Source organism: Sylvia atricapilla, chromosome 3 (assembly GCF_009819655.1).
Source record: "Sylvia atricapilla isolate bSylAtr1 chromosome 3, bSylAtr1.pri, whole genome shotgun sequence".
Lineage (NCBI taxonomy): Eukaryota > Metazoa > Chordata > Aves > Passeriformes > Sylviidae > Sylvia > Sylvia atricapilla.
This window is the reverse complement of record NC_089142.1, coordinates 45,433,624-45,449,764: the sequence shown is the minus strand read 5'-3', so window position 1 is coordinate 45,449,764 and position 16,141 is coordinate 45,433,624. Positions and strand designations below refer to the sequence as shown.

The 16,141-nt window shown below is 41.9% G+C and overlaps 2 protein-coding genes across 3 annotated transcripts in view; one reads left to right on the top strand and one right to left on the bottom strand.

The window, feature by feature from the left end:
* CDC40 (cell division cycle 40) overlaps positions 1–5,981 on the bottom strand; it is a 38,784-nt gene extending 32,803 nt beyond the window's left edge. The window contains exon 1 of the mRNA XM_066315236.1: positions 5,402–5,981. Within this exon, the coding sequence (XP_066171333.1) occupies positions 5,402–5,596 (195 nt within the window). The 5' untranslated portion in view covers positions 5,597–5,981. The remainder of the gene's footprint in view (positions 1–5,401) is intronic.
* A 347-nt stretch (positions 5,982–6,328) lies between these two features.
* The window catches only part of WASF1 (WASP family member 1), an 87,646-nt gene continuing 77,833 nt past the window's right edge, over positions 6,329–16,141 (top strand). Inside the window, exon 1 of one of the 2 annotated variants that reach the window (XM_066315243.1) lies at positions 6,329–6,575. The gene's annotated coding sequence lies outside the window, so the exon portion shown is untranslated. The remainder of the gene's footprint in view (positions 6,576–16,141) is intronic. The other variant, XM_066315242.1, reaches the window with a different exon arrangement.

Here is a 16,141-nt window from a genome sequence, read left to right as displayed (position 1 = left end):
TGACTGAAGGCCTAAGAAAATACAACTTGAAGAGAAAAATTGAGCAACCTAATTCAGCACAGAAGAGATTCAGATTATACAACCCTGAAGAAATGAGGACAACCAGAACCTGAAAATGGTCACTCCATAGATGCACTGAAGTTTGGTAGACAGGCTGAATGAACGTCTGTCCAGAGAGATGCAAGAATCACTGCTGGCACAATGCAAAAAGAGGCAGATGATATAATTTCACCAAACTACTACTTACTGTGTTGGCTGTGGGTTTTTTGTTTTGTTTTGGTTGGTTGGTTTTTTTTAATAGATATGGTGTCTACTTACTTGCAGTATAAGTTTGCTTTACAGTTCAGAGATGATCTGATGAGGTTAAAAAATTCTTTTGATAGGTAAATGCTGTCCTTTTGTTTAATGAAACACAATCACACTATTATAGGGGAATGGCACACAGAACTGTACTCTGGAGTATCAGCACTGCCTAAGGAATCTATCTTGAGACAAAAAGAAGCTTTTGATGCTAAGTGTAGACAAGGGGGTACTTCATTAAAACTCCCCAGAGATCACCGAATCTCTGGTTCCTTCCAAGGCATGCTCCTTCAGTCCTATCATGAAACCTAGCCACTTTTAAGCATAAGAAAGAGGACAGGAAATAGAAGAGATTTTAGACTACAAATACAGTAAATCAGATTAACTTTCCTCTTTAAGAGATTCCTTAAACATGCCACAGTCCTCTTTTTCTTCAAAAAAACTCCTACCCAAATGCCATAAAACAATAGTGTTACTTTCTATGAAAATCACTTGATTTATAGAATAAAAATTAGTTCAATAATAAAAAAAAATTTTAAAAGCTTGCTAGAAGTTTCTTCAAGTGCATGCAAGACAAAAACATTTCTTTATTTAAACAGCAGCAAAATCCCCGTAAGAGGCAACAAAGCGAAGCCTTAAATAAAAAGACCAAGATGCACCTTGTATTACAAGACTGGATGGGAATTCTGCTCCTTAGAAAGAATACAATGTGGCTTAAGTTTTCCAGCTTTATCTCATGCAAGGAAAGAGTTTTGATGTCTATATGTTGGGAGTTTTTCTTTTTTTTCTGAACATTTTAGATCATAAACCTACAACATTCCATTTCTCCAGGTAAAGTCATTAGTAGTTAGTCAAATAGCTAAAAAGGGCAGGCTGCTTTGCGTAACATTTAATTAGTTTTAATCACCAATCACATTAAAATGTGGTAAATTAAGACCTCAACCCATGAGCCACTGTGACTTAAGCAGTTTGTCACATATCAGTTTTTGCCTAAACCACTTGGGCTGTCAAATGCACATTAACTCATTCTAAAGATTTACAAATTTATTACCAAGAGATAAATAGCATTTGCAGTGAAGCTCCAACATTAACACATGGCTGTTATCAGCTTTTATTCTTTCTACCCATTCATGCACTCCTAACAGTAAATGACTGCCTCACTAACTTCAACAGAATAAAAATAAACCAGCAAGAAAAGCATATGCTAAATAGTTTTGTTGAACTAGGCTAGATTCCCATTATGTTGCAGGCTGACAAGTTCTAAACATCTGCTCTCTACAAGATATTTTGTGTCAAAGCAAGCCAGAAAACCCACCTTGTCAAAGAAGACAAACATTGCTAACAGGTAACACTTCCCAGCTCTACTAAGGTTCAATCACTGCTACAGAATTGTCACATGCCACTTTGTATCTTTCTTCTCTCCTTAGCTGGCAGGATTCGGTTTTAAAAAACACAAATAAGTGTGACTAAAGTCTATTTCCTCTCCTTATGTAAAACTTTCCTGGAAACCTCCATAGTGCCAAAGGTAAGCTAGATTCAAAAGGAACTGACACTTCCAATCCCTTCTCACATTAAAGGTAACACAGATCTTCCAGCTCCTGTACTGGACTGGGCCAGCCTTGTTATTTTAAACCAGTCAAATGTCCTCTCCTCAAGACTACTGAAGGGCATACTGGAGAGAAATACCATAAAATCTGCTCCAATCTCAGTCTCACCCCAGACGGAGATCAAACAATAATTGTTCTCTCAAAAGCAAAGCTTATAGCTGTGATTTTTTCACAGAAAGTACAATTTCCTGAATTTCCTTCTGCATTTATAATATGAGAGTGAAGGTAAAACTGTCAGCAATGTTTGGGTGATTTTTTTTTCCCTAGAAGTAGAAACTGTAGGAAAATGAATTATAACTGGGTTTAACAATGTTCTGGTTGTTGGCAACTGGGCTCCCTTCTCTTTCTTGAACAGCCTCTATTTATAACACTGTCATGATTACCTACTGCTTGATGATGTATTTGGAGAAAGAAAATATCTTGATTAACCTGTCTACTGTTCCCACAAAAGAAAACATCTACCTGATGGAAACTTGGCATCTAGGGGAGAGTAAGAGCAGAGCAAGGGTATATGATACTTCTCCCAACAGTGAAACATTTTCAAGTCTTGGTGAGACTTGAGGAAATCTGTGTATTTATTGACTCCTCATCCTCCAATGGATCTCTTCCAGTACTTGTCCAGATTCTCCTTGTAACAATGCAAAATTCTTCAACACACAGGAGGACTTCTTGCCATGACAATAAACCTTACTACACATTGCATAAGAGCTGCATCCGTTCATTTCCTTAGAACCTAACTCCTACTAGACAGCTTATGGTTGCTGTAATGGAAAAGACAGGAAGTATTTCACTCCGTTTCTGTGCCATTTAATGATTTTGTAGGTGTCTATCATACTTTACATCTCAGCTGTCTCTTTTGGTCTTCTGAATACTTCCTCACACAGAAGCAGACCCTTCTTCGGCCGCTGCCCCTCTCTGAATGTCCTGCAGTTACAACCTTTCTTCTTCTGCGTGAACGGACCAGAGGCACAAACCTTCATCCTCTGTTGTCTTCCCTCAAGCGATTTTACTGGTGCTAAAAGCAGTAACAGAAACATGCAACTTTCATCCAGTGGGCTTTCCAGTTTAGAATTAGAGTATTACTGGATTGGAGTCACCAATAATCATTGTTATCTATTATGAGCAATTTAACATCAAGACCAGCAACAGGCCTATTTCAAGAAGCATACTGTAAGAAGAGGGTTTAACAAAAACCAGGTCCTCAAACTTTTAAAACACAGTTACCAACCATTAGTATAGCTTTCAGTTACAGAATAATTATTTTCACAGAAATGTGATTTTAAATAACTATCATGTACTCTGAAACAAGGACTCAGCAGATTTCTATAGAAAAATGCAATACATATTGGAGTAGCATCTTAGGGCTATATTAGATATACTGCCTCCGTAGCCCAAATGCTGTCAGCTGAATGTGCTAGCAATAATGCCTGCTATTACAGAGAGTGAGGACTCATTCCTGTTTAAAGCACATGTAAGTCTAAAGTCTATGCCAGTTAACAGGCTAAAATTCTGAAAAAGAAACAGGTAAACCAGTTAGAGTGCAGAACACCAAACATTTAAGGTTGGCACTCTCAACTGCCAAAAATGCAAGCTGCGGTTTGTATTTATTGAATGACTAACCCTTCTAACCTCCCTTCTTACCATCAGCTTGTGTCACCCATTCCTGGTCTTTTGTGCAATTAATATCTTTGCATTCAAGAGTATTGGATCCATATTCATGTTAACAACATTTGTCAAGTGAAGTGATACTAATGAACTGTAACTTTGCTTTCCTACTTACTCAGTTTCCTGTTTTTCCAGGCCTGTACTTAGAGAGGACTTGTGACTAACACTCAAAACACTATATCTTTCACATTTATTCAGTAAGGGCTTTTTAATTCTAAAGAATCTGGGTAAATTCCTGAGGGGTATCTGGCAAGCTTCCACAGCTGACCAGTGGGACACTATCATTTTTAGACATAGAAGGTATTGAGAACATGTGGCATGTGAGACCTGCAGTTACTTCTCGAACCCTAAAAGTTCAAAAAGGAAGCCTGATAGAATTCTACAAAGAAATTACCTGTTGCTACTCAGAACAGGTTGTGGTGCTAAAAAGAAGTCCCAGTATGCTGTGTTCTGAAAGCCTTAGACTGAAACTGTTGCTATTTGCAGTTATATCCCCCTCATCTATGTTCACAAGTAAAAGTTACAAATATTACAATCAAACATCTTGATATTGAAAAGCCTCATAGCCTTTTCATCATAGTTAGCATACTGTCTTGAGGCAGAGGCAGTCCTAGATGTGCTGGTGGATACCCCTTCCAGGGCACAGGCTGGCAAACATGCTGCTGACACCTAACTCTTTTCACCAGCTGTTTGTTTCTGCATTGGCACTGCAGATTCGTCTGCACCAGCACAGCATTTGTGTAAACCAGATCAAGGAATGGATCCGAGGACAAATAACTTCACCAGAGTTGTGTTTTCTCAGAATTCAGATCAGTTCCCTGACATCAGCCCCTGAGCAATTATATAAACCATTGTGCTGGCATGGCAAAGGGAAAACATGTTGCTAAAGGCTGAAGGGTGGTGGAAACCATATCCAGTGCTACTTGCCACTTACCACTAACCCTCAGGAAATATTATAGATGTTAATTAGCGTTTCTTTTGAAATGTGAACAAGACAGCCTGCTGGATGCTGCAACTTGAGAAGCCAGATTTCCAAGTCTCTAAGAGATCAACAAATGTAGTCACTATACCAAATACAATGTCTACAGAAAAATACGATAAATTGTAATAGAATCTGAATTAACTAATGACCATAAAGTGAAAGAGCTTATCCACCTCCTTGTCACTAGGCAAGAAAGTTTTCTGAGCCTGTAGCAGCAGGACAGTAACAACGACAGTTTTCATGGCAAGATGCATGTTTTTGATTAGAAATTCGTTGCCTGTCCAAAAAAAAAATCCCAAAGCTAAACCAGCACACCCCTCCTTTCCCTTTCTCGTATCACAAAAGTGAGCCAATGCGATACTGAACTTGGAAAATAAAGGTTTCCCCAGCAATAACGAAATAGAAACACGAACCAGCTTTCAGGCTGCCCTTTAGAACAGGATTCAGTTGCAGCCACCCTATCAAGTACCGACTTCACCCCACCACCCGGGAAAAACACCCAGGAAAACATCTTTGACTGGGAACAGCAAACAAGTATCTGAGGAGCAGTAATCAAGGCACGCCTTGAGATAGAGTTAACACGCTTTAATAAACTTAACCCCCGCGGCTGGAATTCACGAGAGCTCCCCGACACACGCCTTCCCCTCCACAGCTCCGACCCCAGCCCTCAAGGCAAGGCAGGGCAGGGCCAGGCGACGGCAATGCACCCCTGCCGGTACCGCGCCCCGTCCGCGCCGCCTCCCCAGCCTGGGGCTGCTCCAGGGCTGCCGCCAGCATTGTCCAGAGGCCGGCAGTGCGGACACAGCGCCGGCCAGGCGGGCGGCCCGGGCCCTAGAGGCTTGCCTACCTTCACGGCTACTTCCGGGGCCGCATCGACGGGCAGGGCCGGCGGCGCGGCGGGCGGCGGCCGGAGGTGCAGCACGGCATCGCGGCTGGCGAGCACGGCGGCGGAGCGCTGGGAGCCGCCCTCAGTCTCGGGCTCTGAGTCGGGCTCCGAGTCGGAGCCGCCGTAGGAGGCGAGCGCGGCAATCGCCGCCGACATCTTGGCGCGGGGGATGACGGGACGGGCAGGTCCTGGCAGCTCCGCAGACTTCGGGGCGTCCCTTCCACCGCAGAACGAGCGGGCTGGGGATGCCTCTCAAAAATGTGACTGATTAAAACAGAAAAGATACTCTAAAGGATAAATTGTGGTCTTTTACGCGATATACAGGCGTTTGATAGGGTAACATCCCACTTGGCTGTTGACAGTGTTTAACCTTTCAGGACCCCACAGCGGGACTACAAGCTCCAGCATGCACCGCGGCGCCGCGTTTGGCATTTGGAACCGCGTTCCCTCCGGCTGTCCTAGGCACTTCGCAGGTCGGCAGGGGAAAATAGCCAACAGGCCAGGGCGAGCTCCCAGCCACCCACTTCTTTCCGAAAAGCGTCTTCGCCGTCTTTTCGGCAGAGAGCAAGAAACCCAGCCCCGCAGTACCCCGGTTGTCGCCCCCGGGATCCCACCCCCGTCCCCGCGCCGTGCCCCGGGGAGCTCCGCCCCCTCGTGCTGATTGGCCGCATGCACACCCGGCTTCACTACGTCACAGCGGCGGGACCCCGCCCCGCCCGCGCCGGGGAGAGGGAGCCCGGCGGGCCGGACTGTACCACCTGCCCGCCCGCGGGGTGGGGGGCGGCGGCGCATGGACCAGCCCGAGCATCGGGCGGTGGTGGGGGGGGCGGCCGGGTTCGGCCGCCGGGTAAACAGCGCTTCCCCCCCGCTCCCTCCCGCCCGGCTCGGCGCGCCGGGAGAGGCCCCGCCCCCCGCGCGCGCACACACGCGCACACACACAGAGACACGCGCGCGCTGCCCGGTGTCTATTGTGAATCCGCCGGGGACGCTCCGCGCCCGCCGCCGCCCCCCGAAACGCGGAGCCGCCAGCTGGGAATGGCCGGCGCCGTCTGAACTTCCACCGTCCCGGCGGCCGCGGAGGGAGGGGCTGAGGCTGAGGGCGAGCGGCGTGAAGGTGCGCGGCGAGGGCAGGCGAGTAAGTGCCCCCCACCCCCGTACCTTCCTTCCCTCGCCGTCCCTGGGGCGGGCGGGAAGGACCGGCCCCCGCTCCCCATCGCCGGCGGGGCTGCGCGACGCGCCTACCCCACAAAGGGACCGGCGCTCGCCAGGTGTTGGTCCCCTCCCCTTTGTCCGCACCCGCGCGGGGGGCGGCGGCGGCAGGGAGTGATGGAGGGAAGGAGGGAAGCACGCCGCGGAGCCGCTTTCCCCCGTCTCCCCGCCGCCCCCGCAGGCAGGGGCATGAGGGGGGCGTGTTGCGAGGCGGAGGAGGAGAGGGGGCCGCACTTGTGCCGGAGCACGGCGCTTCCCTCTCCTCCTCCCGCTGCCGGCCGCCCCGCGTGCCCGCGGCCGGCGGGATCGGCGGGGAAGGTGCGGCGGAGCGGGCCGGGGTCAGCGCGCGGGCGGCGGGGGGCGGCGGGGTGACGTCACCGCCGCCAGGTGCGGGCGGAGGCGCCCCCTCCCCGCCGCGGGCACCGGGGCAGAGCGGCCGGCGGGATTCGGTCCGATTGCAGGGCAGAGCTGCCCGCTGGAACACTGCTACCATTGTTAGGAGGGCTTGGAGATCGCGGGGGATGGCCGGCAGCGAAGAGAAGCACGTAGGTTCCAACTTCTCCCAGCCCGCTCCCGAGCGCCTTCCTGCGCGCCCGCGGACCGGAGGAATGGGAAGCGCGGAGCGCCGGCCGGGGGCTGGCTGTAACGCCAGGTGTGTGCATTGCACGCGCTTGCACCTGGAGCCGTACAGTGCCGTGACTTCCCTTCGAGCTGCATGTGCTTTCAGAATTAAAGTGAGCACACAGTGACATCTAATTGTGACACAGTGGCATTTAATCTGATTAAATGCTCTACTTTGGATTTTCCACCTTTTAAAGCAGTCACGGTTTGAAACATTTGTTTTCTTAGCTTGAGGAGGTATCACTTGGTTTCATTTGTTTTTACAAAAAGAATAAAATAAACATAGAGGGCACACAGAAACTGTTGATAGCATGGAGTGGAGCAAGGTGCTGCATTAAGATCTGTTAGACACAGGTATGCTGTGTCTTAGTATGCTAGAATCAGGATTTTAGGTAAAAGTCTGACGCATTTCAATACCTTTTGTTTTCATCTCCAACATCTGAAATATGCTACATTGAACTAGCATTTCATATGGTAATGAGCTGACTTTTTCATCCTAAATCTATGAATGATGAATCCATAAGTAAGGAAAGCTATATGATGCTTCACATGAATCACTGCTTATTAATATCAAAAGTGGTTCTTCCACTGCAGTCAGTTGGTTTATTGGCAGTAATTGGTCACTGATTCCATGTGACTGCATTCCTTTTTCTCTTGGCATGCAGATCCCAGGTACTGTCTGAAGTTGAAAGGTCTGCTTCCGGAAAAGTGGAAAATTTTAAGGTCTATTTTGAGATAGTAATATTATGATTGTGAACCACTTTGTGATATTCTGTCTGGAGAACAGCGTTGAAAATCATTAAAGTAGTTCTGCCTTGTTATCCTTTAATGTTAAGTGCTTGATTCGCAAAGCTTTGGTAGTTGACTTAATGTTCAACTATGTTGTGTCCAAACATCTGAGTTTGCTTGCCAGTGAAATGTAATTATCTGAGATTCTAGATGCTTTTGTTGTAGAACCTACAAAAATCACTTACTGGTTTAAATTAGCTACATTTCTGGTACTAGCAGTAGTAGATAAGCAAATACATGAGAAGGCATTCAGGGCAATACTGTCTGAAGTTTCTCATTGCTTAAATAGTAGTGAAGATTAATTTTCATCAAGCAAGCTGATGTCGCTTCTGGATGTGAAAACCTGGCTTGACTATGCTTTAAAAGTGTAACTGGCTAATATACTCCATCATCTAAAATCTGCTTTTGTCAAAAAAGCTGAGGAGTTGCTGCTGGTCATTTGTGTTGAGCTAATACACTGGCTTCATCTTGACTATCAGCTGCATATTTGTAATTTTAGGAAGGGGTTGTTCGGTATAAAACAGACTGAAAGAATGATACAGCTTTTCTAAAAAGCTCTACTCATAGATTACAGTATGCTGTATGTTCTCTTTCAACTGAGTTCCACAAAATGTGTTATGTTATGCATTGAGTGCTGCTGGTTGTGAGGCAGACTGAAGTAGTGGGTGGAAGGTGTTCTGGGTTGCTTGGCTTTGCTTTCCATCCAGCTTTTTCACTGCTGCTTTTCCTTGCAGTCACTTTGCTTCTCTTGCTTTAATTTTCGAAAGGAAGGTAAAACTGTCTGCCTTTGTACAACACTTTTACGTGTCATGAGGGCCTTTTAACACCTGTTTGTTATTACTCCTAGTGGTACATACTGTACCAAGTATTACCATGTCTTTTTTCCTGGTAAAAGGAAAGAGGAAGAAATATTTTAAAATAGTGTTTCCTTGAGCAGTAGAAGCCTGGTTTTTACTTTTTTTTCCTTCTTTTTTTCTTTTGTGTGTGGGCTTGCTCAGGTTTTTTTTTTTTTTTTAAATCTTGAGAGTGGTTATAAGCTCTAATGGATTTTTTTTTTTAGTACAAGTCTCATTTTTTCTTGGATTGTCTAATGTCCAACAGGGTGTTAATGCATTCTGAATCCTTTCCCTTCATCAGGACAATCACACCATCTTGATTTCATGAGCTAACATTTTATAGGTATCTTTGAGAATTCTACACCTCTGACAGATTTGGTTGGATTCAGCCAGCCAGTTTCAAAGTGGAGAGACACCCATCACCCCCCCAACACTTCCTGTTTGAGACTGATTTGCTTCACAATTTGGGGTACAATATATTAAATTTTAACTCAACATTTCACAAATTTTCCTTCACATCAGTCTTTTTCTTCCCTACAGTTGATCACAAAATCTGTTTTGATCTGCTTTTAATGTATTCTATCCTACTTTCTTTTCCTTTTGCTTGCTTTTTCATAGTTCTTTTTTTGTTGCTTTCCATGATGGATGTGCTTTATCTTACACCCTTGTGCTTTCTTTTGGTTTTTCTTCCCCACAAAAAACGATGCATAAAATCCTACTTATTCTAGTTCTTCTCTATGTTTTTTAATACTCTTAAATCGCTATCAGCCCACTTGCACATGCATTCACTTCTCATTCACCAAGATCTGCACGTCTGCGGTTTGGAGGAAAGGAAAAAAATAAAGCATGATGCTTATCAGACAGAGGATCAAACTAAAATATGAAGTTCTATTGTCTGTGGGAAACACAGAATTTGAAAGAAATTTGAAATTTGAAAGAGGTTTTTTTGCCTTTGTTCATATGCTTCTGGCTGCTGAGAAAAGGTATCATGATGTAAGTCTTATCAGGTTACTCCTGCTGTGTTTGGATTGGGCCCTTTTATAAGCACCTGCTTGTGTGTCTGATGCATCTCAGTGTACTCTAATTTAGCTGCCTGGAGACTGAAGCACGTTTTATAACTCACGCTCAGCTATTTCTACCACCTTGGAGCCTCTGACTGCTGCAGGGGTGATAATACCTCTTTTCTAGTTTTTTGTTATTTTGGACTATGTCCCGGATTCTGAAAGATACCAAGGCGCCAGATTGCAAAAAGAGTTCTCTGTTCCAGTACATCTGTGAATCAGTCTCTTTAAGTTTTTTGGAAGGAATCTTGAGGTTGTCTGACACAGATTACATGCTATATATTTCATGTTTACAAGGTGTGGTTCCAAAGAAAGAATGATATGAGATACAACTGGAACAGCTTAGACTGTTCTACTTATTTCAGATGACTTTGCAAACTAAATAATATTTGTTGCAGAGCCACCTCTTCCCTAGAGGACGGGAGCTGTGCAGCTTCTTCGAACTACTCAGCTACATATGCAATGCTGTGAGCTGCATCTTACAGCATGAGCTGAATGAGGACTGTGTTGGAGAGGCAGCAAAACTAATTATAGACTTCCGGGAATATAAACTTAATTAGCATAATTACAAATTTGTGTTGGTTTTCTTAATTCTCAGAGAAATGTTTTTTTTTTAAATCAGTTAAAGGACAGCAAATGTCATCAAAAGTGTATATGTTTCTGAAAATACGTGCCTGTATTTTTGGGGGACACTAGATTAACAGCTTGTTTATACTGGTCTGTTGGTGTAATAAATTACCTTATACATTCAAAGAACTACAGAATAACAAAAAACTGTAGTTACATTTTAGCAAACCACTTAACACAGAGCAGAAATAATGGATAATTTTAAATTAGTTTATTATACGTTTTTGTTGGTAGACGTTTCAGATGCTGTGGTTGCCACATGAATTTAGTCTTTTGACAGCAGACTCCATGCAAAAGTAAAATATATATTATAAGTGCCCTAGCAGTATGACATTTAAAACTTATTAGAAAACAGGAACCTATTCTAAAGCCAGGTGTAGATTTTTGGCATATAATAAAAGGCATTAAATTCTGTTGAAACGGTTTTTTATAGTTAAGGCATTTGTAGTGTCTTTTCCCCTTCTTTTCTGCTCTGTGGTAAGCTGTATTCATTTTCTGGAAGTCTTAATAGCATGTCTGCTCTCTATTTATCTCTTGTTTTCAAAACCAAATCCGGTAGAAAATTGGTCAATAGATTTTAAGTTACTGAAGGAGGATTTCCAATACTCTGCAAGTGGTCTCATAAAGTTTGTGTAGGGAACAGGTCTGAAAATTGTTGGGTGCTTATAATGAAAAAACATGCACACGTAATTCTCATCCTTTGCAATCACAACTGCCTGTAGATAAAAGTATGTGATGACAACAAAGACTGATGCTAGACTCCGTAGTGCGAACTGAAATCACTGAAATTACTGAAATCACATGTACTTGGTACTGCTTCTGCAATGACAAATGTGCCTCACTAATCTACCAGGGGTTTTGGTTGCAATAGTAGCATAGTGGATTAAATTTTAATATAGTTCTAATTTACATACACTTAAAAAAGGTGTAATTGAAGGTTCCTCGCCCCAAGCTATTAAATGAAAAAGCCGTGATATGAGACGTAAAATATTTTCATGGATCACAAAAATGTCTGAGAGTAATTAACAGAAATATTAACTTGTAAGAAACTTAATTTTTTCTCTTAAATATTGAACAGGAGCTGTTCAGTATCTTTTATTAGTCATCTGTAGAATTTCACTCATACAGTAGAATTATTTACTAAGGATTTAAAACAATTTAATTGAATTCACAAATATTGGAAAGGTGAACTGAGAAGTCCAAGCAAGCTTTGTGAAAGGACAGCAGGATGACATGTAAACTGGCTTCTTGGTATATTGCTTCCAGTGTGTTTTGGAAGCAGAAAATAAGTTTCCATTTATGTGTCTGAAGAGTTTTCAATTAACAGTATTAATATAACAAAAAAATTGAGCATTATTACAGTTTGATAAGGTACTGTTATCCAAATTTTAGCTGTAATCAGAAACAGCAAAAAAACATAGAAGGGACTGCCATTGTATGTAAATCCATTAATTCTTATCTGCTATTCAAAGTCCATTATTAACTGTCAATTAGTTTAAAAGAGATAAATCACAGTATTGTAAAGAGTTTGATATGATGGATATGGCAGAATTTTTTCAAGGGAATGAAAAGATTGGAATTATTTACCCAAGGAAATGAAAGAAAATGAAGAGTGCACTCTAAAATACATGGGATTTTAAGCTCTCCAATAGCAACATAAAAGCAAGAAACAGTAAAAAACAATTTATTTGTTTTTTATGTCAGTAAAAAGCAATTTAATGAAGCCATACATGTTTTTATGAGGAGAAGGGAATTGAGACTTTTTCCCTGTGTCCGCTAAATGTACCTGTGTTTCCCTCAATATATATATGTATCTGTATATCTGTCATTCACTAGTAGGCTATTTCTCCTGAACACACAAAACCAGCTTAAATTCCTTGCTTTACTTGCTTCAAACCAATAATTCGAACTTTGTTCTTTCTCATCAGAGATAATTGCTCAAATAAATTAGTATTCATTGCAGTGAAGTATTCTCAGTTTTCTATAGCTGAAATAAATGTTGTAATTTCTGGTTTTTTGAGTAATTTTCTGTCTGTTTGATGTAATGAACTATTTTACACAAAATGAGGCAGTCCAAAACAGGGATTATGAGTAAAATTCCCACATCAAGAGTTTGAAAATGGAAATGGCTTGTAGCATGTGAATGAGAAGTCTGAAAATTGATGTATGAAGGGAAGCTGTCTTAGGCCAGTCGATCAAGTTTATGAGGGTCGTTTTTGGGGTGTGGAGGCTTCTTTCAGAGTAATTATTTTGTCTGTACTGCATAGTGGATGCGTAGGTTCTGGAAAACTGAAAAAGTGATTGACACTAAGATACTTTACTGTATCTTTAATACTATGCTAAATACTATATTGAAGTGGCTTGTCCGGCAGCTTCCAGTTGCCAGTTCTGATGTAATGGCTACAGAGTGGCCAAAATTAGAAGTTACTAGATATATTTCTCCAACATGACCCTGTTCGTGGCTTGAGAATCTTGCCTTCCAGGAGCATGCAGGTTCGCATAGATTGTCTGACAGATCAGCTGTACCAGATAAGTGTTTTTCTACAAAAGGTTCTTATTATCATTAAACAAAACTACACCCTCCGTAGTGATTTTGAAACAAGCCTTCAAGTAATTAAAAAAAAAAAATCATAAGTCATTTGTAACTTGATAATATGTGGGAACTTAAGTAGTTTAGCCAGCACTTGTATAAGTGGCATGCAGAGTCAGCTTTTCAGGAAAAAAAGAAAATGCTTAACTTGTTAAATCTTGTTCAGCCACTAGCCGCTGAATGTCTGTGCAGAAATGCTTAGAGAGGTCTTTTAACTCTCAAATGGTTCTGCCTTTTGTTAACATTAAAGGAGAAGGCTGTGATTGTCAACCTTTCCCAACTGTGTTTCCTTGTGCCGTTGTGAAACTTAGCAGTCTTGAGAACACAAGTGAAAATACAAGTTGAGTTTGTCATAGGTGCTCTTTCTTTGGGAACAACGGCTTTACAAAATTTGTCTAATTTATGGGGAAGGAAATTTCACTTCTATGCCACCCAGCTACCCTGTATGGCAAATATTGGTTTTTGCTAGTAATACAAGACAGTGCTATTTGTTACATTTTCATATTCTAAGCAAACTGCTCTGGCTCTTCCTGTTTTGGAAAACCTCAAATGTCCTGTGCTTAGATGATCTTCACAGCGGGGGAAGAATTATCTTACAGTTAATTCAGGAGAAGTGATAGGTGGTTTAGGCTGCTGTAGAGATGGTAATGAAAGTTTCTGGCATTGCAGTTTGATCTGAATTTGCCCTTGTGAAAACAGACCAAACCCTATACAACACAAGTGGTGTTGCAGGGCCCTACACTGTAGCTGAGGAATGGCATTTTATTGCAGAATACATACACATGTCATACGCAGAGTGAACTGATGTTACTCCACAGTCTTGAAGATTCAAGGCTGTTGTGCCATGGAAGCTTCCACTGTGGCACCCACGGGAACCGATGCTCTCTGTGTCCCCAGGCAAGACAACGGGATGCATTCTGTGGCTCTGGCTAGCATGAGTGGTCTACTAAAAGGAATTCCCCAAATTAAAAAGAAGTTAACAGTTTTTGTTTTCCGTGGAAATGAACTTCAAGCAAATCTGCCTTCAGCAAGTTCCATGCTCCAGGGAGAGATGCTGTACAATTCAGTCCAAAAAGAATATATTGTCTACCAGTTATGATGTTTCCAGTAATAGGAGTCAGATATTTGGAATTATCTGTGTCTAGCATCTGATTTAGGTAGACTTTTATCCATTCTACTTCTAACTCTAAAGATTTTGTTTATTTGTCCAGAAAATGGAAGAAGTTTTATTAGAAAGGAGAATGATTTTTTTTTATATTATTGGTCTGAAAGAGGTCCAGTTCATGAGGGAGAATTACACCTCTCTTTCATACCTGTTTACTCAGCTGGTCAACTCATTATTTTATTGTGGAGTGACAAGTGAAGTACATGTCTTTAAGCTCTTTAGGGTTTGTATTTTTTCTATATGGTCATCTGTTCTATCTGAGGCAAAGTTCAGTGGTGCTTCTTGGCTCAAATCTTTTCAAGTCCTGGCAGTATTAATAAAAAAAAAAACAACACCTGATAGTAGTGCTATTACATCAAAAGGCAAAAGAAACCAATTGAGGCAGATGGGAGTGATTCTTAAAATCTATTTGATTTCATAGATTATTAAAGCACTATAGGCTATAGGCATTTGTAGGCTGTCTTCTAGTAAGCTATAGGTTCCTCATAAGTTTATGATCTGTTTATTCATTAGAGACCTGATCAGTGTTTCCAAAAGTTCAAAAACTGTTAAAAGTTCCTTTGAGTGTCCAATGATTTGCTTGATACAGGCTAGCATGTGATACTTGGAATGACCTTCTCATGGTGGATTGCTGTAGCCCAATGATGGGACATCATAATAAATGCATGTAAATTTGTGACCTAAAACTTTTGTTAATTCTGAACTTCTGTCGGCTTCTGACAGCAAGCTGTCTGCCTAGATATTAGAGAGTTTCCATAGGAAATAGCTGCTTCATGATCAGTGTTGTCCTAAAGTAATACTTGGTAAGAAGTATCATGTAGAATTACTTAATGGTAGAGAAAAATTGTTGCTACTTTTAATATTTTCTGTCTCTTGCCCTGTCACATAAAACAGTGCCTCAGTTTTATCTTTCATTGTTCCTGGGAATGCATTGAAAAGCAAAGCCATTTGTATATAGAAATCTAAATGGGTCATCTTCTGTGTCTGAGCATTTTCAGAATTATAAGTGCTTTCCAGTAGCTCAGTGCTTACATATGGAGCACTGGCTACCAAGGCTGATTTTTGAGCCTGAATATGGTAAGAAGTAAGTGTTTCAGATTTTTTGAGTCCTAAACCATATGCTGATTATAAATATTCTAGTCAGTCTTTGATTATAATGAGCCTCTTCACTAATAGTAGGTTTTTTTTAAATTTGGAACTGACTGTGTCATTACAGAAAAAGTCTTTTTAGAAACAAAAGGTTAATTTTATTAAGCAAAGAGCTAAAGGTGTGGTTTTAAAATAAAGACAGTTGGGGAAAAAGCTTTAAGAGCTGTGTAATGCAGCCATTAAAACATGTTGGATGTCAAGGTACTGTTCTGGTTTTTGGTCAGTTTTTATTTTGGTACATGTTTGCTAGAGAGAGCTAAGAACTCTGCTTGACAGTAACTTTCTAGGAGGCTGAGAGATTTTTTAAGGAGAGATTCTTCTCTACCTGTTTCATGTCTCCTTTTTTCAGAAATTCCTGAGATCGTGTTGCTGCACTTTCAAACATGCACTATAGGACTTCTTAACTTCAATTTCCCACCATCCTCAAAAGTCTGGCTTCCAGCATGAAGCTTTTAATGTCTGGGGTTTTTTTCCTTGCAGCTTGCATGTATGCTGTTTTTGCAGGTTAGCAGTTTAGCTTAATTTTCAAGATATTATGTCTGTTTAGATCCCAAGACACATCTGTTAGCTTTATTTTTAGAGTGCTCAGCTACCTCTTAGCTGGAGTTGCAGACAAAATGATAGATGATTTTGATTTTATGTTGAAACAAGAGC